General features: G+C 44.6%; 1 protein-coding gene across 9 annotated transcripts in view; it reads right to left on the reverse strand.

Moving 5' to 3' along the window:
• LOC147616858 (uncharacterized) overlaps positions 1-23,685 on the reverse strand; it is a 146,347-nt gene that overhangs the window by 39,907 nt on the left and 82,755 nt on the right. For 8 of the 9 annotated variants that reach the window (XR_015262341.1, XR_015262342.1, XR_015262343.1 and 5 more), the window contains 5 exons: positions 8,329-8,389; positions 8,139-8,206; positions 7,849-7,906; positions 7,620-7,684; positions 6,786-6,852 (listed from right to left, as the gene is read on the reverse strand). Coding sequence is in view for 6 of the 9 variants with exons in the window: in XM_086776501.1 (XP_086632627.1) it covers positions 6,786-6,852; positions 7,620-7,684; positions 7,849-7,906; positions 8,139-8,206; positions 8,329-8,389 (319 nt within the window). In the remaining 3 variants the exon portion in view is untranslated. Of the gene's footprint in view, positions 1-6,785; positions 6,853-7,619; positions 7,685-7,848; positions 7,918-8,138; positions 8,207-8,328; positions 8,390-23,685 lie in introns of all 9 variants that reach the window. The other variant, XM_086776499.1, reaches the window with a different exon arrangement.

Consider the following 23,685-nt stretch of genomic DNA (forward strand, 5'->3'; position numbering starts at 1 on the left):
GGATCCATGTGCCATCTGCATTAGCGGAAGCCAATTATTCACACCCGCTGTTCTTAGGGGGTCTCTGTAGGTCGCAGATGGCTACAGACGGCCATGGCTGTCGACCTCAAACACTAGCGGGAGATATCCCTCTCGGATGGCACCGAAGATCACAAAGGAAATGTCGTGCCAAAGAGAAGATAGCAACCTCACTGGGGGAGGAGAGGCAAGACCAGGAGGGTCTGCCACTTAGGGGATGGTTGAGTTGATGTCAAGGATAAGGTTCCTCTCCCCTCTGAAATCTGCAAGTTGCTCTCCCGGACAGGGGGAGGAAGTAGCCTGAAGTGGAGCTACGTTTCCATAGACAGTGTAAAGGTGGAGCACAAGCGACCCCGAGAGATGTGAGTGCCAGCTCCAGGGGGGTGGACAGAGGGGAGGTGGATGAGGGAATTCTAGACCAAGGGTTGCCATAGGTGATTCTTGTCAACTGTGCGAAGGGACTGATAAAGGGCTGGATGAAGGACGACATGGGCTCTGAAGATGCTAGCTGCAAATTTGTCCTCAAATGACTTGCAAAGTTTGCGGAGTGGAGCCTCTACAAAGATCTAGCGGGTACCTCAGGACCAAGGATCACTGCCAGGATGGGTGCAAACTGCCACACCAGAGAGCAAAAATTCTTTTCATGCTGCGAGGTGGATAAGGGAATTTTAGACTAAGGTTTGCCACAGGTGATTCTCGAGGGACTCATAAAGGGCCGAATGAAGAATGACATAGGCTCGGAAGATGCTAGCTGCAAACTTGTCATCAGATGACGTGCGGAGTGGAGCCTCTACAAAGATCTAGCGGGTACCTCAGGACCAAGGATCACTGCCAGAATGGGTGCAAGCTGCCACACCAGAGAGCAAAAATTCTTTTCATGCCTTCCTCAACCCCCACCCACAACACAGGATGGAGGGTACGGATAATGACTTTGCCCAGGAGGGCTCTGCTTTGGACCAGAGGATTGATGATGCCCATCCCATCATTATGAGGAGGCTGAATGATAACTCCAAACAACCTTGGCCCGGCTTCTTGCTGGTCTGCTCTACTACCTTTAGTCCCAAAAAACGTTTGGAGGTTTTTTTCAAAATTTTCGTTTGGAGCTAAAAATTCCGTAGGTTTCGAATACATATATATATACATGTACATACATACATACATACACACTTTTTTTTGGTAATATATTTACATGCTCATAAATTTACAAGATGGGAAGTCTCCGAAGCGGAGAGTATCCCAAATGTCAGAAACATAAAAAGAAAAGCTCTAAACAAGAAGCATCCATATCACCCTCATGGCAGGCATCATATAAGGATTGCCGCAATGAGGCTCTGAAGGATTCATATGACTGGTGATTCTGCCGACCCAAGTATGCCAAATTATGCTCACTCCAAATTGTCCAAAGAGCCCAATATCTCACCCAAGAGAGAAATAGTGAGCATTGGGACAAGGACCGCATATATCTGCCAAAAAGCCAGAAATGTTTCCCAAATATGTGACTAGGGAAACGGAGCCGAAGAAAATCTGAAATTCTCCTGAGGAGGATCCTGGAACAAGGACAGTGCCAAAGCAGATGAAGAACAGTCTCTGAGGGAGCCTGACATCTTAGATATGTGGAAGGTGCAATGTGACGTTTAGCAAGTATGACCCCCACTGACAATGTGCCTGTCAAAAATCTCCAAAGAAAAAGTCTTTGTTTCAATGGCATTTTACACTTCCACAACATCCGGAGATTCTTCCGCCACCATGAGAGGGGCTTCCTTATATGCCACAGAGAATTAGCATGTTGATGAATCCATGGGGCAGGCTGAAGAAGCCTGTAGGCTTTGATGGAGGTTAAGGCAGGAAGGGGAATAGGATGAATGCATGTAGTAGATGGCTGCAATTGCCAATCCATAAGCCTGTCTGTGTCAGCCACGGGTGGAATAGGTAAAAAGGGATGCAATAAATCAGCAATTTTCTTCCATATCAACCTATGATGCATTCCCAATGCATAGGTAGCAGTGGCCCGGGGAAAGGATAAGACATATCCCCGATCATCTACCACATCATGTATGTACCTAATTTCCAATTTCATAAGATTGTATGCCCGAACAGGTTCCTGTAAAGCAAGTGGAGTGTCAAAGATGGCACTCCAATGAATACTTTCTTTCCTCATCGAGTTTGTTTCCAAGCAATTATCAGGACCCCATTTGACCTTAGAGAGAACTTGTTTCCAATCAAGTATGAGGGCAGTAGAGAAAGGACAACCAAGTATCCTCCCTACAAATCTCCCAATCACAACCTCCCAATGATCCGTAATCCAATGACCATAAGCACAAGTCCTCATGTTGACACACATGGATGCTAACATACAAGTCCATGGCTGCTGTTGACGGAAGAAAGTATGCAACATTGTAGCCTTCCTTGCAAGTACATGATATTTTATATTGAGGACATTAAGTCCACCATGCATCCTTGGGGAGCACACCATTTCCATCTTCATCAGTCTCAATGCTTTTACAACAGTTTTTGTCTTCCATAATATCTCCATAGCTTGAGACATAAAAGCTGAAATATCCCTGGAGGACCAATGCAGCAAGGGCAAATAGAACTGGACATAGGACATCACAATGGATTGTACTATTTTGAGCGTGACATGAAGAGGCCAAGTAGAAATCTTCCAGTATTCCAGTTTATGTTGAAGTCTCTGGAAAATCCATTTTAACTGCTGCTTTCTGGTGATATGCCATCCTATGGGATATCCCAAATGCCTGACAATATCTCTGGAATGCACCACCTGACCCGGCCAAAGAATAGAATGCCAATCACATTGTTTCAGGGGGAGTAATTTAGATTTTTCAAAATTGACATGCAATCCCGCTGCTAACCCATATAAAGAAAGAGTGGCCATAAGCATGCGAAGTTCGTGAGGAGAATTCTGTGGCATGAAGAAGGAATCATCAGCATATGCTTGTGCCAAAAAAGATGTAGCCCCTGGGATTTTGAGACCAATCATCTGTCCTGTGCTTGTAAGATGATCAAGATACATCAAAAGAGGATGGGTCGCAATGGCATAGAAGAGGGCACTGAGAGGGCAGCCCTGTCTAACTGATCGACCCAATATCCATGACCGAGACAGATGGCGCCCAAGAATGCATTGAGCAGTAGAGCCAGAATAAAGCCAATAAACAGCATTTGCCATCTTGGGACCAAAGCCCAACTTTGTCATGATCTAAGAGATAAAATCCCATTGAACATACACACACACACACACACACACACACACACACACACACGTATATATATATAATAAGATAAGAGTTGAAAGGTCCCATGTTTTTTGCTGGGATGTCGTTCAGTCTTCCGTCCCCAATAGACAGGTAATCCACTCTCTGTAAACGAAAGGAGGGAGAAGTGGCCCTCGGGCCTGACCATGATGTGCCTATAGCAGGCAAGGAGCATATCCGCGTCTATTTGGCAACATGTTGAATAGCGCATGGTCACCCGAAAAAGACTCCGACTTGCCAGCTTTCGGCTCATTTTTCACCAAACTACCAGGCTTGCACGATGATCTTCATTCGTCTGAGATACTTTGCCTTCAATCGTGCTTTTGCAACATGGTATGGTCTCGGCCTCCCTTCGCGGGTTTAGGTGAGTCCCATGCCTGTATGCGATTCTGGCCTTGCCTCTTTTTACTGTAGAAGATCTAACGGCCGCCCCACCTTTTCCATCGATAGGTACTCCTAACACATCAACTGCACTGTTGGGGGCATAGATGCTGAGGAGACCCACATGCTCCTCCCCAACAACCCACTGGGCTCAGCCAGGGATGATGGTGGCTGAATCAACCACCTTGGCGAGGAGGTGGCTGCTGAAGGAGATGCACACTCCTTGGTTTCCTTGGGGTCCAAAAGCTCGAGACAAGAAAGTGTGAATGTGGCCTAGGAGAAGCTTCCCACAGTGCGTCAACTTGCTTGCGGCCAAATGATGCTCCTGGATTATGAGGATGTCTAGCTCCCCCCCTACGAGGGCTCGGTGGAGTTCCTCACACACTGGGAAAGAGGTTGTGGGCTCTTGAAGATCTCTCCTCAGTGTGCAAGGATTTTGGGGCTGGTTTGGACAGAGCACAGTCTGTCCAAGGGTGCAACCACTTGCGGTGAGCCCACCAGATGGGTACACAAGAAAGGCCCATGCTAGTATGGTCCTTGCTGGGGTGAATCAAATCTGTGTATGTTGAAGATCCCTTTCTTGGTGGCGAAGCTGAGGTAGAAGAAGATGAACAAGTGGACCTCTTGGGCTGTTGCCTCTCGAAGGGCTCAAGCTCCATCTGTGATGTTGACCAAGCTTGTTCGATTGCCTCTCAGATCCTGAGATCTCCCACCGAGTGTGAGAAGTTAATGGCTTGTCATAAGGGGCTTTGTACAGGTTTCTGGCATAAAATAGGCAGCATACATATGCTTTTTTCAAAACCTGGTACCCCAGTGTTTTGGATGGTCTTTTATAGCACAACTATGAAAACATGAAAATGCTAACAGGAAAAACGTCATGTAGCATGCACAAAATGTGGATAACAGCTCATGCATGAACTGTATCAATGATTGTCTGAATTTCTAAAAGACGAGCCCAGCCATCAACCTCTCACCAATCATTGAGAGATCTCAGGATCTGAGAGGCAATCGAACAAGCTTGGTCCAACATATCATAGATGGAGCTTGAGCCCTTCGAGGCAACAGCCTGAGCGGTCCGCTCCAAGTCAAAGATTGCTTACAACACAAAGACACAAGCTAATCACCTTGTTGTTTGCTCTTCTCTCACACTTCTTTAAGAGGCAATACATTGTACTATGGTGGTTCCAATGCATAAAAGACCTGGAGTAATAATGCTTACTCCCTCAACTTACTATTTGGAAAGTCTATGATATTTATAATACAGTGTAAATAAGCATACCCAGAACACAAAAAATCTTGAATAGTGATATACCTAGATGAATCCGGGAACATGCTCAAATTCACCTTATAAGAAAGTGCAATTTATAACCTCATGGTAGTCATCCACAAGACAATTAACCATCAACTCCATCATGCATAGTATGGACTAGATAATATGACATCCCCACTAACGTCATCAGTGCCCAATAGTGGGTGTAGAACTTGGTATCAATATATGCTCCCACACACACACACCCCACGCACACACACAGCATACATTCATACAAAGGTCTGTGTACTTAGTTTCTGTCAGAGCTCCGGAGATACAGGGCAGACTCAGCCATAATGAAGCCTAGCACCAAGGATCATAACAAATAGAAAGAATTATTACAACAAAAAGGTAGTTGCTGGAACATATGCACCACTAAAGATAGAAAGAATTAACACAATATCAATTGGCTGCAACTTGGACGAAAACTTCACAATGTGAAATTTGCATATCTGCTACTACAGCATAAAGATATACCTAGATGAATCCAAGAACATGGCCAAATTCACCTTATAAGAAAGTGCAATTTATAACCTCATGGTGGTCCATCCACAAGGCAATAAACCATCAACTCCATCATGCATAGTATGGACTAGATACTATGACATCCCCACATTTGTGAGTGACCACATTTGTCACATTCATGTTGCATTGACTCATTTATGAGTCAATGCAACATGAATGTGACAAATGTGGTCACAGAGAATATTCATAACACATAATCTTGAATGTGACCACATTTGTTAGCATTCATGACATAGTAACAAAAAAACCTGTTTCTAGCTTTCAAAACCTTGAAACCTCGAAACTTTGAAACGGTTTTTAAAAACCTCGAATTCTCTCTAGTACGGCAGTTTCACCCAAATTTCAGGTTTCGTTTCCCCCTCCCCAAGCACCGATTTTTTGTTTTTGTTTTTGTTTTTCTTCCATATCCTCCTCATCACCTTCCCTCTTCTTCCCCTGCCTCCCTCCTTCCCTTTCCATTTGTTAGAATTCATGACGTAGTAACAAAAAAACCTGTTTCTAGCTTTTAAAACCTTGAAACCTCGAAACTTTGAAACGGTTTTTAAAAACCTCGAAACCTCTCTAGTACGGCAGTTTCACCCAAATTTCAGGTTTCGTTCCCCCCCCCCCTCCCCAAGGCACCGATTTTTTTGTTTTTGTTTTTATTCCATATCCTCCTCATCACCTTCCTTCCCTCTTTTTCCCCTGCCTCCCTCCTTCCCTTTCCATCTTCTTCTACTTCTTTCACCTCTACTCCTTCCTTCATTCTCCTCTTCTTCTTCCTTTCTCTTCTTCTCTCCTCTTTCTCCCTGCTCTTCTTCTCCTCTCTTCTTTTCCCTTTTTCTTCATACACCATTCTTCTTCGTCTTAAATCATTCCCAATTTCTACCTTCTCTTCTTCAATTTCTTAAGAATCCTTGATTGAACCACTTGTGGCATCTAATCATACAAAATTGCCATAATGCCTCACCAAAATAAGGATGGTTCCACGAGATGTGTGAGAAGACACCATTTTTTCATCATTACACTATGTTTTTAGATGGCTACTATAAGTTCTTTAAGTATTTATACTTTATGAACTTACTGATTTTTCGAAACCTCGTGGTTTCTTAGCCAAGGGACGAAACCTTTCGAAACAAAACCTAAATAACCTTGAAACGAAAAAAACCTTGAAACGTTTCTTGTTGACTGTGATTCATGATGCATTGACTTATTTATGAGCAGATAGCAAGGGAAACTTTACATCCATTCCTTTAACTAAAAGCAACTTCATAAGCTGTGACAATACAGGACAGCCTACATACCGCAACAATTACAGACATGCTGGAGAGACTTGGACTCAAGGATAATACTTCATAAACTCCTGCAGCACTGTCAAGGTAACAATCAGAGAAATGATAAAAGCAGACATGACTTGAAATCTAATAAGATGAATCAAAATAATATAAATGTAGACACAAAAATTTCACATGTTTCATTTTATTTGCAGAATCAAACAATGTAAGTTCCAATTTGCATCGCAAGGCATGAGATATATCACCAAACGGATACAATGACAACCTTCGCAATGCATGATTACAATTATGTGCCCTTCACTCTTCTGCTATCCTTTCCTTAATCACTACTACTGACCATCCTCCACTCCTCCTATCCTGTCATCACAAGTTCAGAGAACATGCCTGCATCAGCTATTGGGTTCTCTAGAGCATGCGCCCCCACAACCCTCCCTTCCCCCTTCTCTCCTCTCTGGGCCCAGGCTGTTCAGCTATCCTACCTAGGTTCGTGAGGGTGCTTGCTTCTTGGGCAGCCCTCAGTGTGTGTTGGCCATGATGACCTACCTAATTTACTATCAAACCCAATCCCATATAAACTCCTTGTCCATTCATCCGGTCTCCAGGCAATCAAACAAAGAGTTGGTTTGTTTGCAAAACACACTCAAGTGGTCAAAATATATGCAGACAAAGGAAGGACACCAAGAGTCATGGCAACAAACGCTGTGGGTTGGTAGTACTTGAGACTAGTTAAAAGAAACCCAGTTTGAACTCTGTAAACATATGCCTTTCTCTTAAACTTTTTAACATTAGTTGAAGAAGATTTGGTAGAGTTCAGCATCTTTCGTAAGCTCTTGTTAGACTGACCTTAAACTGCCAAAACCAACACCTATGAGCCCAGCCAGCAATGCACATGGAGCCATTATTTTTAACTGAAATACACAGTCATCCAATCAAATTTAAGCAAAAGCCCCTTCATTCTAGGGATCACATGTTACTATGCCATAGTTATGCTAACAGAATCAATAAGACGGAAGATTCAAGAAAAAGATATCAAACACAAGAACGTGTTTGGGAATCAACTATTTAACATTACCTGCAGAATAGCTAAGTTCCTAGTGATATGGCCATTTGTTGAGCATTCCATCAATAGGCTGCATAAAAGCTGTTGCTTAGGTTTAATCAACATCCTCATGGCACAATCTACGAGATAATGGCAAGGTGAATACTTCAAAATATTTTATACATGAACCATAAAACAGTCATTTTAGTGATGGAAGTACTAAGCACATTTTCTATCATTTTGATGCTATCCACATGACTAATTGGATCCTACACATGTAGACTCTTCATATTCATGCTTTTCTTTTGAGTCAAGACAAGTACCCTGGAGCCATAGCATCGATGATAGAACTAGAGAAGGCAAAAAGTGCTAAGGAAAGACCACCACACACCTGAATACAAATTAAATTCCTCAGGCAAAAAAATGTAATTTTTTCAGAAGCAAATTATCAAAAAGAATTGATAATTTACTCTTTCCTAAGGAGTACTAGACAAAGAATAGAAAAGCTCTTACCAAAGCAATAAGTGTTGAGACTTTTCCCATTAAGGCTTGGCCTTCCTTCCCATCATGTTTACTGAAAAAAAAAAAAAAAGCAATCACACCCGCCATATGAAACTGCAGTATAAAGTCATATTATATATATATACCTAGATAAATCCAGGAACATGCCCAAATTCTTTTAGGAACGTGCAGGTTATATACTCATGGTAGTCAACTCACAAGACTATATAACTATCAACTCCATTATGCATAGTATGGACTAGACACTACAACATCCCCACTAACATCATCAGTGCCCATATTTTAGTATGTCAAACCTGATAGAATGTCCATCCCAAAGAATCATTTCAATTTTGTCACAAATGTCGTTCCAATGGACACCTTCTACTCATTCTAAAGTTAAGACACAGCTTCTCTCTCTCTCTCAAGTACGACAAAGAGGGTACCACTTTTCCAAGTATGTGCAAGATAAGGCAGTAGACAAGCCAAGCCCTACAAGTGAGCCGCTCAACCAGTCACAATGAGCACCCTGCACTGTTAGGGCTCTCACAAGCTGCAAACCCTAAACCTAAGTCTAACTCTCAAGCAAACATGTGATCAAGAAGAAGAAATCGTAGCATGGAATAGATTGTTTAACTACCCAACCATATACATACCTTTGACCTCCGGGCGTCTAGTGTTAATCTAACCAGCCACGCCATACTCACGCACCCCCGGTGTCCATCAAGTGCCCTGTTCTACACATCACAAAACTCCTAGCCATAACAGCCGTCACTCAAGAACCTATCAAAACACACGGTCACACTTTATATGTGGAGCGGTGATGTGTCCTCATATGCCACCATGGGAGTCGTGACATGCACAGTCATAAGTCAAGAACAATGTGTCAAAGTGGAGTAGGAGCCGATGTCCGTGGTCCAAAGATCCCCACCAGCCACACCATACTCATGCACCCCCGATGTGCATCAAGTCCCCTGTTCTACACATCATAGAATTCCTAGCCATAACGGGCATCACTCAAGGACCCTATCAAAACACGCGGTCACACTTTCTATGCAGAGCGGTGATGTGTCCTCATATGCCATCATAGGAGTCATTCTCGACAAGTGCTCGACTTATGAGAGTTAAATCAGGTCTTACCACTGATTCAAAAAGATTTTTGATACATTTTTAGCGGCCTTCTTGCCCTAACAGAGAAAACAAAATAAGTGAACACAAAGAAAACAAAAAGAAGTATCCATTGCAGCATCTCTCTCTCAAATCCATAGTTATGAATGCTCATAGAGCAACACACACACAACCTCTTCTCATGAATGATCCCAATGCCCAACCACATAAGGTAGGTGGGCACACCTAACTCTGGCACGCCGACTCTATAATAAAGTGCGTCGTTTCGTCGGCTCTAACATCCAGCGGCGCTGATCCGGCTGTGCTATCCGGCCGCCAACACTTGGCACACCCGGTGGGTCGGATTCCCAACCCGACGACTCGAACCCACAATGTTGTCATCTTCCGTATGGATCACCAAGTATTATTGGCCACCAGAGACCTACTTGGAGGATTTTCCTTCTGGTGATATCTCCAGCGAAGTGTCCTCCACTGATTCCTTGGTGAGCTTCTCTGAGGAGGACGTCCTGCGCATATTGTGGGATACACCTTCAAAGGATTTGGTCAATCCCTTTCTAGAAGTGCCGGCTGCGGATTGCAATCCGCTTCCGCTAATCACTAGAAAGATTATCCTCCATCGGACCTGTGACAACAAATGTTAGCATTTCATCATACCATGTATGGGGGATGGGGATGACTGTGTCAGTTGTGAATAGCTCAGCATCCGGTAGGTCATCTGCTACTCCTGTTGGGGCTTCTCCGGACTCAAGCCGGGATAAATAGTTTGCCACTAAATGATTGGCACCTAGGGTGTGCACTATTGTGAACTCAAATTCTTGGAGTATTAGTATCCATCTGGCTAGCTTTCCTGCAAGACTCTACTCATCTACCAAAAATGGCAAGGCGGAGTGATCCACATGAAAGGTAAATTTATTACCCAATAGGTAGTGCCGAAACTTGGTTACTGAGTAGATTTTGCCAAGGGCTTCTCTATGTGTGGTTGAGTAGTTGCACTCAGCATTAGAGAGCCTTCGACTGGCGTAGTAGACAGGCCGGAACCATTTTTTTTCGGCCTCTTGCATCAGCACACTGCCAATTGCGACATCAGAGGCATCCACAAAGACATGAAAGGGCAGGTCCCAGTTTGGAGGTTGGACAACTGGTGCTTCTGATAGCATGAGCTTGAGACGGCAGAATGCGATGTCGCATTCCTCTGTCTAGTTGAAATTTGCCTGCCTTAACAGCTTAGTCAGAAGTGTTTTGATATGCACCATTGTTACCACCCTATGTTTTTCTCTCGACAGTAAGCAAGTGGGCACGGGCTCGGGAGGCACAGTGTGAAAGGCATCAGCTTGGAATCAAGAAAAGAAACCCATGTGTGGCTAGCCCAAGTGTGAAGGGGACAAAAGGTTTTAAAGAAAGGGACAAAAGGATTTAAAGTTTTTAAGGTTTTAAAACCTTTGATGACAAAATAATAATTATATTTGGAAGGATGCGTTTTTATTTGCTTTTGGCTTTTTGGAGAAAGCGAACTGAATGGCATCTCTATATAAAGCGAAGGGTGGTGGAGTATCGTGTGGTCTGGCGTGTGACGCTTCTATCCATGGACTGGCTGTAGGAGTCGTATCCAGGCGAAACATGCAGACATGTGGGCTGAGCAGGTTGTGCAGGACTGGAGGACAGCAAGCCGGCGGCTGCAAGATAAGAAGTGCACACGTGGGTTGAGCAGGTTCCCTCACGCATGCTTTCTTTCTCTTTGGTGGAAGGCGGCGTAGAGTAGCAGGCTGTTCGCATGTGTGTGTGTGTGTGTGTGTGTGCGCGCGCGCGCCGGTGGGAGCTCGTGCACGCGTGGGCTGTTAGAGGAGGCGCTGCTGCTTCTCGGCTGTTATGGTGGCTCTGTGTGGGCTGTACGGCTGCACAGGTCTACTGTTGATGTCCCAGCTGCTGTTGTATGGCAGTGCTGCTATTTCAAATTTATGAACGCGTCTTCTAACAGGCGAGGGTGCCGACACCAAGCGCGCCTGGCTTCTTGGCAGCCGGCTGTACTCCTGCAACATGGGTGGAGTGGAACGTGCAACTGTTAGACTTGAGGAAGCAAGCCATGCCGTACTGGGCTACACGGTATCCATTGGTAGTCTCAATGGTGTTGGAAGGCTGCTAGATACTTTTGAAGGAGACTAGAGATAGGCTTTTCTCTTTCTCTCTCTCATCATGGATTATAGGCCCTATTGAAGAGATTTGGATACAGAGACCAAGCTATATATACACAGGGATGATGTTCATGGAAGAGATGTGTTCCTCTTCATCTTGAACTTATGTGTATTCAGGGATTGCTTGAAACGGCCTCTATCTTTCTCTCTCTGGGTTATGGAAAAGCACAGGGTATTGCTACGGAAAACAACCCTGGGTTTTTGGCACCATGATTGGATGGTGTATGTGTGGGTTTCTCATGGAAACAGGACATTGGTTTTTGAGAGGAAACAAGACTTTGGTATCAAGGAAACAGGCCTATGGTTTATGGGACACAGGTCTTTGGTTTATCGGATACAAGTCTTTGGTTTCATGTGGAAAGCATGTCTTTGGATTCGTGTGAACAGGTTGTAGTCTTCTCGAGGTTATATGCAAGCTATGACTATAGGGAAGGACATATGGTTTGGTACAGCCCTACTGCTGTTTGCCTGCAGGTCACCATTAACGAACACAGACTTTACATCCATTTGATACACAGGCCACCTCTGAGAAGAAGCAACGGCAAGAACGGTCCAAATCGTGGTCATCCTTCCTGTCGGTGCAAAGGTATCCTTGTAGTCAATGCCTGGCCGCTGTGCATAACCTTTAGCCACGAGTCTAGCTTTGTGTTTGTCGACCGACCCATCTGACGCATATTTGGTCTTAAAGACCCATTTGACACCAATGACTGACCGTTTCGACGGCCTCGATGTACCAACTCCCATGTGTTGTTCTTCTCGATGGCATCAAGTTCCACCTGCATGGCTTTCCTCCAAGTATCCTCTGAAAGGGCTTTCCTTAACGGAAGTGAGCTCCTTGTCCCGCATGATACGAAACATCAAGGCATAGTTTACCTGAAGAAGCTCCGCTGTATTGCTTTTGTCGCAAACTCTGTGCGATCTTCGAGGGCCGTCCTCTGTGGTCCACTCGGAGGGTAGCTCCGTGACACCTGACTCCCGAAGGGTGTCAATTAACCACCTGGGTACTCGAACAGATCGTTGAGCCTCATGAAGCTGCGGGGGCTCTACTCTAGCTGCGGGCTCAACCTCCTGTATTGATTGTGGTTGACCAACTGGAACAATGGACTGGGAATCATCATCAGACTCCTCTGGATCTCCAAGAAGTGGCGGCTCCTCGACACTGGATACTGGAACATGCTCATCAAAGACCACATCCCGGCTGACAACAATCTCATTCCTCTCTGGATCATACAATCTGTATCCCTTGGAAAGAGAATTATACCCCACAAATATAAGCGTACGGAATTCGGAGTCAAGCTTCCCCCTCCGCTTCTTCGGAATATGTACATACGCATCGCTCCCAAAACACAGAAGTGGGAGACATCAGGTTTCCTGCCAGAGTATGCCTCAAACGGAGTCATATTAGGTACTGAAGTCGTTGGAGACCGGTTGAGAGTATGGACAGCCGTTGCCACAGCCTCTCCCCAAAGTGGACGAGGAAGATCACGATGCTCCATCATGATCCTTGCCATCTCCACCATAGTCCTGTTTTTGCGTTCTACAACTCCATTCTCTAAAGGCGATCCTGTATTGGCCAGTTCCCTCTTGATGCCATGATCTGCACAAAATCTGACGAAAGCATTCGAAGAGAATTCACCCCCTTTGTTAGCTCTGAGAGTATTTACCTGCAATCCAAACTCTTTCTCCACCATCACGTGCCAATTCTTGAACCATGCAAAAGCTTGGTCCTTCTGTGAAAGAAAGTAGACCCACGTGAATCTGGTACAGTCATCAACAAGCAGCATGAAATAGAGAGATCCTCCCAATGATGGTGTCTGCTAAGGTCCACACAAGTCAGTGTGAATCAACTCCAATGATTTTGAAGCCCGCCCGGAAGCTTGCTTCGGAAAGGATTCCCTATGCTGCTTACCACGTATGCAAGAACTGCAACGTCCTTGCCTGCTGCCAACATCTGGCAAGCCAACCACCATCTGGTCCCGGAAAGCTGGCCACAGTGCATCCACATTTAAGTGGCTAAACCCAAAGTGCCACAGATCTTCGACCTGAGAACCTGTCAATGAGGAAAGTGCACAGAGCTTGTAGATACCATTCTCCACACCGCCTTCCCAAACAACCTGGCCAGTCTCACAGTCCCGTAGAGCAACTGAATGCTCCTCAAATTCCACCCGAAAGCCAGTCTTGCATACTTCATGCATTGACAGAAGATGAAAACCAAGAGCAGGGACATAAAGAACACGGGAGGAATGCTTACCCCCCTTGCCGTCAGGAATAATCTCCATCCGGCCCTCACTATGTATCGGAATGGTGGAGTTGTCACCAATGAAGATGCGACCTGACTGCTGTTTCAGATCCAAAAAGAAGTCTCAGGAAGGAGTCACAGAAGCACCACTGTCAAGAATCCACTCCCGGGTATCCTTTGCGGTGAAGCCAACTGCCTCCTCGCTCGAAGACGATAAAGCGTCTGAGTCACATCATCTCCAAGTGCACAAATGCTGGAGTCTTTGCAGCTGAGGCTGAAGAATCAGTACTCTTCCCAGTCCGCTTAGGACACTTCCGCCAATAGTGGCCTTTCTCGCCACAATCATTGCAGGACCTCTCGGCCTTCAGTTTCTCTCGATCTATGTTAGGCTTCTTCTCAAAAGACTTCTCTGGTGGTGAAGCCTTCCCTTTGCCCTTGTTGTTATTCCGGCCTTTCGACCGTTGGCCAGTTAAGGCCTCCGAGCCTCCGCTGTGAGGAGGGTTCGTGAATCGTTCCTCCTGGTCCAAGACCATGGGCACAAGCTCCTCCCATGTAATGGTGCTGAGCCTGCCACTAGTAATCAAAAAGGAGTAGAAAGCGGAATACTAAGAAGGCAGGTGGGACAGCAAAGTAATGGCCATATCTTCTGATGATATCTCCTTCCCAGCCTGGAGGACTTCCTGCTGAAGGGCCTGCAGCTTGTTAATATGCTCCTGCATCGTCGACAACTTTGCAGGGTTCATAACCCGCATCTGTACTTCCAAGGAAATCCTCTTCATGGGCGATACCCTGTTATAAAGAGAAGCCAAGTGCTACCATATGCCTCTGGCCAACGTCATATGCTTTACAAGATTGATTACTTGCAGTGTGCAGTTGAGGAAGATAAATGAACAGACCCTGGCGTTGACACGATCCCACAACTGTGACTGTAACTCCCCTTCCTCTGCTTCCGGCCGTGGAACCCCAACAATGATGAAATCAGCAAGGTCATATGGCTCCAGCATCATCTTTATGTGCTGCTTCAACATTTTCAGACATGGCATTAACGACATGCTGCATAACAAACAACCTTTCATTATCCTCATTGTTTTTGCACGAGGATGCATAGTTGTTTGCTGCAATTCTCCATTTTGCATGTCAGCCTGCTTCTTTTAACAATCTGCCTCCTACACATGTCCAGGCTTACCACAATAAAAGCCTCCACGTGTATCATTATACTGCCTTTGCGAATTTCCACGACCTCTTTGACTCCCCTTATCTCTGAATTGGCCTCTTCCACCTGCGTGTTGTTGTTGTTGTGAATTCTGGGACTGTTGTTGTTGCTGCATCATAACCTTCCATATGCCGTAATTGTTCCTGTCCAACTGACGGTCCACCGAGAACGTGGGGAGTGTTGGGATCTTCACATGCTTCTCAGCCATCTCTAACAAATCTGCCATTGCGGGGATATAACTGCAAAGAGTGGGTGGCTGGGAAAAAAAAAGTTACACCTGCAAGTAGCTCCAGCAATTCAGCCCACCGTCCTCTTGCTTCTTCTCTTCCCGAACAGTCCCGAACAATCCACCAATCAGCAACGCAACAGTCTCCCTCTTGCTCACAAAACTCCCAAGATCTATCAAGAGCCTAGGGCTCTGATACCATGTCAAAATACGCAGCGGAGATGATAACCAAATCTGAGACCACAAGAGCAAGTAGAGTGCAGAAAATAGACAGCACAAGAGAAGGAGAGAGATATGCGTGTAACTCTGCTCTATATACACAAGATCGCGAAGTGATACAAGATGATATGACAAGGGGCTGTGGGGGTCCATTATATATGGACCCTCGGCCTGCTCCAAAGGCAGCCAACACGTACAACATCTCCACGACCTGCCACATAGACCGGTCGGCCAGCAAACATGAGTCAGTCAGATCTGTACTACAGTCAGGTAAAGTCGGCCAGAAGATGTATGCGCCTGCCAGCTCAGAAGTACCCCTCCAAGCCACAGAAAAATGGAAAAAATGGGAAAAAATACAGGGAGTGAGGAAAAATGAGAAAACACCTACAAAGGGCGGGCACACCCACAACACAGGCCCTGGTGTCTAGTAAAGGCAGGAGATGACTTCTAACACGTGCGTGCGTGTACGCATATATGTATATATGCATATATACATATAATTTTTTGAAACCTGTGGTTTTCTTTTAGCGACAGAAAAAACCTCCCGAAAAAAAGCCTTCGAAACCTCGAAATGTTTCTTGTGACTACTCACCTATAGCTTCTCTTTGTTCCTCTGGAGGCTTGGCCTCAGAAAGCTTCACCATACATAGCTGATGGTTGTACTAAGGTGTCAAAGAGTCAGCACTTAGTACCGGGCTCTTGGAAATTAACTAAGGGATAACTTCAGAATCTTGCTCGTACATAATGTCTTTGAGCTCTTTGGCCCTCAAATAAACTAGCATTCCCTTGGTAAACTCCCTCAATGAACGTTGTCTATCAGCATAAAACTGTGCATAATCTTGTGCACCCTTGATAGCCTCTCGTGCACTGACTAGCATTTTTGCATATCTGCTAAGAAATCTCTAGCCGCATCAATCTGAATACCCTTAAGTCCAATTGTTACTTGAGATCTAGGTTGATATTTGTAAATGAGCATGAACGAACTGTAACCAGTTGGTGCATGCTCAGAACTGTTATAGGAAAGCTCGACCATTGGGATTCACTTCTCCCAATCTGATGGTCTCTTGGATACGTATGCACGAGACATATGTTGGGCTAAGAGTTGGGTTTGCAATAATGCACACACTTTTTTTTATTATAGTAATGGTATATTACTAGTAGGAAACCTCAGTGCAAGGTGAAAACCCACGAAGAAATATGCACTGTACAATGGTGAGTTCGAAAAGGACCCATACTAGAGTTCCTCAAAAACAGTCAAAGAAAAGTGAGAAAGTCTGTAAATCAACATCATGGCTCGCATAACAATAGTGCAGTGTTTGTCTCGCAAGGAGGAGGTGTTGCTGTCCGAACATGAATCAGTTCTAGCTGGTCCAAATTGTCCACGGAACCCAGAACTGTACCAAGGAGAAGAACGCAGCATAAGGCCGGAGTGCACCTGTCAGCACTCCAAATATCAAGAACTGTTTCCCAAAACTATGCCGGAAATCTAATGCGCAAGGAAGTTGAAACCCTGTCCAGGAGTAGTTTGGAATGTGGACAGAACCAAAGAAGGTGCAACACCGTCCAAGTCTGCGCACCATAGCGGTGGCATGACGAGGCACATATATGCCGTGAGTGTAGAAGCACACCCACTGGGAGAACTCCAAGCATGCATCTATAGAGGAACATGCATTCTTTCAATGGCAAACTGCTCCTCTAGATCCCTCTTAAACATTTCCTCCACCATAATAATGGTTTTTGTAAGTGCCACAGATCATTACATACATGCGTAATCCATGGCGGTGGCTGCAGCCTCACCTATAAATTCTTAGCCGATATAATATCCAAAGGCACTCCCAAAACTTTCCAGTCAGCCAGGCGGTCATGCATACGACATGGTGGTATTGGTGCAAAGGGGGACAACAACTCATATATCTCACGCCACAAAGGTCTGTAATTCGTATGCAATCTAAAACTACGTCGAGCCATAGGGAAGGACTTAATGTTTCTAGCCTAGTCCACCACATCATGGATCTCAATTATGCCCTTTTTTGCCAAGCAAAAAGCTTTCCTTGGCTGTGTGAAAGCCAATGGGTGGGCAAGAGCCGCAGTCCAATGTATATTCCCTTGCACCATGTCACGGCCATTCCATGTCTTATGTTGTAATACTTTCTTCCAATCTTGAATAAGGTGCGTGTTGTATGGGCAGCCGGGTATCTTTCCAACAAAACGAACAAACACGACTTCCCAGTGTATAGTAGTCCAGTCACCAAAGCCCGGGGATCTCATTCTAACACACATGGCCGCTAGCATCCGTGACCAAGGCTGCTGCTGTGCTGCAAAATTTGACAACAGAGTAGCTTTCCGTGCAAGGACATGCATAAGTATGTTGAGGAAGTTCAGTCCACCATGCATACGAGGAGTACATAGCTTTGCCATTGACAATAGCTTGAGTGCTTTCTTATGGTGTTTTGATTTCCAAAAGAACTCTAATATTTCCAACATAAAGGCATCAATCCTATCCCTTTCCCAAAACAGAAGAGGTAAAAAGAACTTAATATATGCAATGAGTATGGATTGCACTATTCTCAGGCGCACATGCAAAGGCCAAGCGGAACGCTTCTAGTAGTACAATTTCCCTTTTATGCGTTGTAATATCCAATCTGCCTGTGCATTATCAGTAGTGTTCCATGCAAGTGGATATCCCAAATGACGCACAATTTGTGAAGGCTCCATTATTTGCCCTAGCCATATATGAGCATGCCAAGCTTCAATTTTCATTGGGCAAGAGTTTGGATTTCCTAAAATTGACTTTGGGGCTTGCCGCACATGCGAAGAGGTCAAGTGCTTCCATTACGGACTTGAGATCATCGGGATCATTTCTAGGCAGAAAGAAGGAATCATCTGCCTATGGCTGTCCCACAAATTGTTCACCTCATGGCAAAACCAGCCATACAAACAAAGTATGCGTAGCGAGAAGGTGATCCATATGTAAAAGCAGTGGATGTGTGGCGATGGCATATAGTAACGCACTCAAGGGGCAGCCTTGGCGTACCGATTTGCCTAAGCTCCATGCCTCTGTGAGTTCTCCATCCACAATGCCCAATGCCCGGCTATCTTGATAAAGCCAGTAAACAATATTTCTCATTTTGCGAGACTGAAGCCCATACGACGCATGGTTTTTGCCACACAGTCCCATTGGATTGTGTCAAAGGCCTTTTCAATATCTATTTGCATCAGAAGCACATCCTGTTCTGTGTATTTAGCATACTGAATGCCAATGTATGCATTTGCAATGTTGTCCGTAATGTGTCTGCGAGGCACAAACCCATAATTGCGCTAGATGCAAACCTGCATAGAGAGAGCCCTTGAGGCGATTAACTAGCATTTTGGCAACCAATTTGTATGCCACTGGCATAAGTGTGATGGGTCTCCAATCTGCAAAAGACTTACACAAGCTCTTTTTTGGAAAGAGTTTAACATTCCATCTTTCCAGGAGGAAGGCAATTCCCAATTTTCCCATGCAAGATTTATCATATATAGCAACGGCACTTTCAGTTGGTCCCAAAATCACACGAAGAATTCCATCGTTAATCCATCCCAACCTGGGGCTTTCCATCTCCCCATGTCATGCAAAGCCTGATGTAATTCTACTATAGCAAAGGGCATTTCCATAGCACTCGCATCATCTAGAGAGAGTATTGGATGTACATGAACCAATAAGGCTTCCCTAGCGGCCTGCATTTGCAGCGAAGGGGGCTGCGGGGCAACAAAGAATGCTGCATATGCATCTGCAAGTTCTCGTTTTGTGGATGTCCATCTTCTTGTTCCATTTTAACCCTCTTAATGTTATCTTTTTGTCGGGCGGCATGATGAAGCTGTCGGAATAATTGTTTAGAGGAGCAGCCCTTATCCTGCAAGCATTTCTCCCCGGCTCTCAGTTTCCATTTTTCTAGTTTTCTCTTGTCATTTGCTGCCAGATGTTCTTTAGCAATACAAAGAGCTTCTTCCTTAGCAGGTTGTAACGGGCGTGCATCAACCAGTTCTTGCAAGACCTGACATTTGACTTTGGCTTCTGTTACCATTTGCCGTTGTTCATACAAAAAGCTTTTGCCATAATCTTGAATAACAGCTTGCATATGGGTCACAAATCTATACCATGCAACATTTGGATTTTGAAACATCTACGCGGCTAGCGGAGGGATGATATCCTTCACCATTTGTTGGAAGCGGTCATGTAAGAGAGAGCTATTGTTTATTTGCAACAGGTGTTTGTTATACAAGGGATATCATCTATTGGCAGTCCAAAATAGAGACCCATCCATACTGGAGCATGATCTGATAGTTGCAATGCATGGTCAGTCCACATTTTGCAAACAAATTCATCATACTGATTTACATTTAACAAGTACCATCTGTGTGAGGATTATGTTGTTAATCCTGCATATTGTGTACTAATTACTACTTAAGTAATTAACTTAGAACAAGAACCTTCAGGAGAACACTTGAGACAAGATTGAATTGACTTGTTGTTATTAAACTGAGTACAATAGGTCTCTTATATAGGAGATGAAGAGACACATTTGAAGAGGCATGTCCTTTGATGAAAGGACATGACTCTAGACGAAAGGGTACAACTTTTAGGCTAAGGGATGTGTCCAGTCGATGTAGAGGCACAACCATTCACTAAGGGATACAACCATTCGTCGAAGAGATGTGGCTATTCGATGAAGAGGTACATCCTTTGACGAAGAGTCGCAACCAGTCGAGGGTAGGGGTTCCCTTTGGCTGGTAACTCTTTGTATCTGCAACAGTAATCAGCAATGAAGAGAGAATCTGATATATAAACACGTCACAATCGTGACATTCCCTCCCATTTAAAATAAAACCCAGGGGTGGTTGTTGAGACTCTGGAAGAAGGGAAATGATTGAATTGCTTCTGCATCCAAAGCTCTAGCTGCTAGATCCCATGTCATGGCATTATTGTTGACCATAACAATCTTGCACATACCAAACTGAATATTAACTGTATCTGCAACTTGTCTCATCTTTACCGAAAGTATGAGAATCATATCTGGAACTCTTTTGTTAACATCATTGGTAACTTCGAGCTTTGTCCAAGAAAAGATTGAATCTTTATCTGCCTTTAGAGAAACCATAAGCAAACTGTCTTGATTCTCCAATATCAAGGATTGTGTCACCAAACTTTGCATTTGGTTAGTGACCATCATTTGAAAATCTGAAAGGGATTTCATTGGCTTGTCTGTAACACGGATGTCTTCAAGGGTTGTCGTAGATGAAGAAGAGGTATTGTTTAAAGGCTCTTTCATCTGCAAAGATAGTGCATCGAGACTAGGACAAGTATTGTCCAAAGAGGCAGTGACTGAAGTCATACTGCAAGAGTTTGTATGAGAATTATTCTTTGTACCATTCAAGGTAAGAACTGGAGTCTTCCGACTTGAAGAATCTTCATTCACCATTGCAACTGCATCGGTTATTGTGTAAGAGACAAAGACTTCATTCTGCAGGGGCGGTGACAAGGCTTTTGTTTTTGCCTGGACCACAGCCAAAGAAGTTGTGTGCATTTGGGATGCCACACATGAACCAGAACCTCTTGAATCTTCAGCTTTATCAGCGGGTATTAAGGCTTCCAGAGTAGGAGGAGCATGGCATGGCTCGCAAGGGGGAACTTGTCCAGCGTTGCGGCATTCACGACCGAGTACTCGACTAGGGTCGCAAATATGTGCCACTATGTGAGCCCACTTCGAAGAGATTGATGACTCTTCAAGGGGAGATCTTCTGAAAGCTTCATATTGCTGCTTTGGCTTCTGCTGATAGTGATTCAAAGATGGATCTTTCTCATAACTGTTGTAATGTTGAGAATGTTTGCGACGAGCATGCAGAGGCTCGAACGAAGGTAGTTCATGTCTAGTGGTCTCTACAGAACCGTGCTGAGGACAAGAAACTTGTTGTGGGTGTTGTACGCCGAGAAGTTGCTTGCCGGGAGCTTGAGGAGGCTTTGGCTCACCATGGATCAAGTGTGACGAAAAGGTAGCCAGAGAAGGCTTCAGGAGTAGTTGAAATGCCTTCATTTTGATTGCGCTAGTAAGAACCATTCAATGGAACATATGCTACCACGAGCATAAGCGCCAAAGAAACCTTGGAAATAGACAAGGTAGCCGGAGAAGTGTGAAAGGTAGTCAACATGCATGCCAAGAAAGCCATTGCCGGAGACAAGAGAGGCGTACATGAAGAGGACTGCATCCTGGGGGGGTCTGGTTGCCGAATCGCCAACGAAAAGGGGGGGTGCCGGTTCACATTAGCGCACGCCTGTTGGTTTTTTTTTTTTTTTTAAAGATTGTGCTGATCGCTGGCCGTGGGGTACTCCTTTGTTTTTTTTTTTTTTTAATCGCAGGTCGTTGGCTGGCCGTCGGGTTCTCCTGCTTTTTTTATTTTTTTAATGTGTGCGCTGCTGCTCCTCGCTGGCGGTTTCCTTGCGTGCGCTAGCGCTAGTTGCCGTTGGGTGGCTGCTTTACGTGGCTGGTGGAAGCCACGTATATTAAAAGGCTTAATGTAAGCCTTAAGTTATAAGGCTTTTGGTGTCGTTTTTTTTTTTAAAAATATGAAACGTCACGTTTTTAAAAGAAAACGTGAAGAGGCAAGATCGAAAGGTGGCGACCCTGCGTGGAGAGAAATGCAGCCCGAAAAGATGCGATGAGGGCCTCCAGTAGAATACAGGCATACTACAAGCACTTTGATGTGAGTTTCTGCTTCTCTGCTTCTCTGCTTTCCATCGTTTTTTTTTTGATAGAAAATTGGGAAAATGCTTAATCAAGCAAAATTTGCAAAATTGGGTAGAATTAAATGGGGCATTCTCTCCTGCTCTTCCATTCAACACTTGCTACACCCAATTTTAGGGTTTGGACTGATTTTAGGGTTAGGGTTTGGGCATCTCACAGGGCGGAAAAAAGTTTGCTGCTTGTTTACATTACTGCGAGCAAGGATTCACGCCAAGTCCACCATCGCTCTGCTTCTTCCATACAACACCGAGAGGAAAGGTGGATGAGGGAGTGCCGCGGAGAGGGTGAGGGCTTCACAACCCACGGGTAGGAAAAAATTTTGCTCTGATACCACTGTGAGGATTATGTTGTTAATCCTGCATATTGTGTACTAATTACTACTTAAGTAATTAACTTAGAACAAGAACCTTCAGGAGAACACTTGAGACAAGATTGAATTGACTTGTTGTTATTAAACTGAGTACAATAGGTCTCTTATATAGGAGATGAAGAGACACATTTGAAGAGGCATGTCCTTTGATGAAAGGACATGACTCTAGACGAAAGGGTACAACTTTTAGGCTAAGGGATGTGTCCAGTCGATGTAGAGGCACAACCATTCACTAAGGGATACAACCATTCGTCGAAGAGATGTGGCTATTCGATGAAGAGGTACATCCTTTGACGAAGAGTCGCAACCAGTCGAGGGTAGGGGTTCCCTTTGGCTGGTAACTCTTTGTATCTGCAACAGTAATCAGCAATGAAGAGAGAATCTGATATATAAACACGTCACAATCGTGACAATCTGTCCAACCTAGCACGGTAAGAAAATATGGTTGAATGCGAGAAAGTGTAACTAGGCATCCCTTGTCTGACATGTGGCCATAAATCTAGTCCATGTATTTCATCAACCATGCTTGCCCAAGCATCCTTTTCCTTAGCCAACATATGTGAGTGCCCCTAGGAATTATCTCCAAACGAGGGCACATTATTGAAATCACCACAGATAAAGACATTGTGCAACTATGGATAAGCTCTAACTTCACTATAAGGCAGTCCGCTTGGTTGACGCTGTGTCTGCATAGACTGTAGTTAATACATAAGTAATGCTTTTAAGCCTATGCATCCATCAATGCTTAATCATTTCCCCGTGCAACAAACATTGTACAACCAATCAGCGTCCAGCTGGATCATTGAATGCAAGAGTTGTCAGAATATGCAGTGGAGATGAAGACAAAATCTGAGAACACAAGAGCAAGTGCAGAAAATAGACAGCAATGGAGAGAGAGAGAGAGAGAGAGAGAGAGAGAGAGAGAGAGAGAGAGAGGCGTGTAACTCTACTCTATATACACAAGGAAAATCCCGAATACAACGATACAAAAGGCATGGGGCAATGG

Source organism: Cibotium barometz, chromosome 37 (genome assembly GCF_041138505.1).
Source record: "Cibotium barometz isolate CiBa-2024 chromosome 37, ASM4113850v1, whole genome shotgun sequence".
Classification (NCBI taxonomy): Eukaryota; Viridiplantae; Streptophyta; class Polypodiopsida; order Cyatheales; family Cibotiaceae; genus Cibotium; species Cibotium barometz.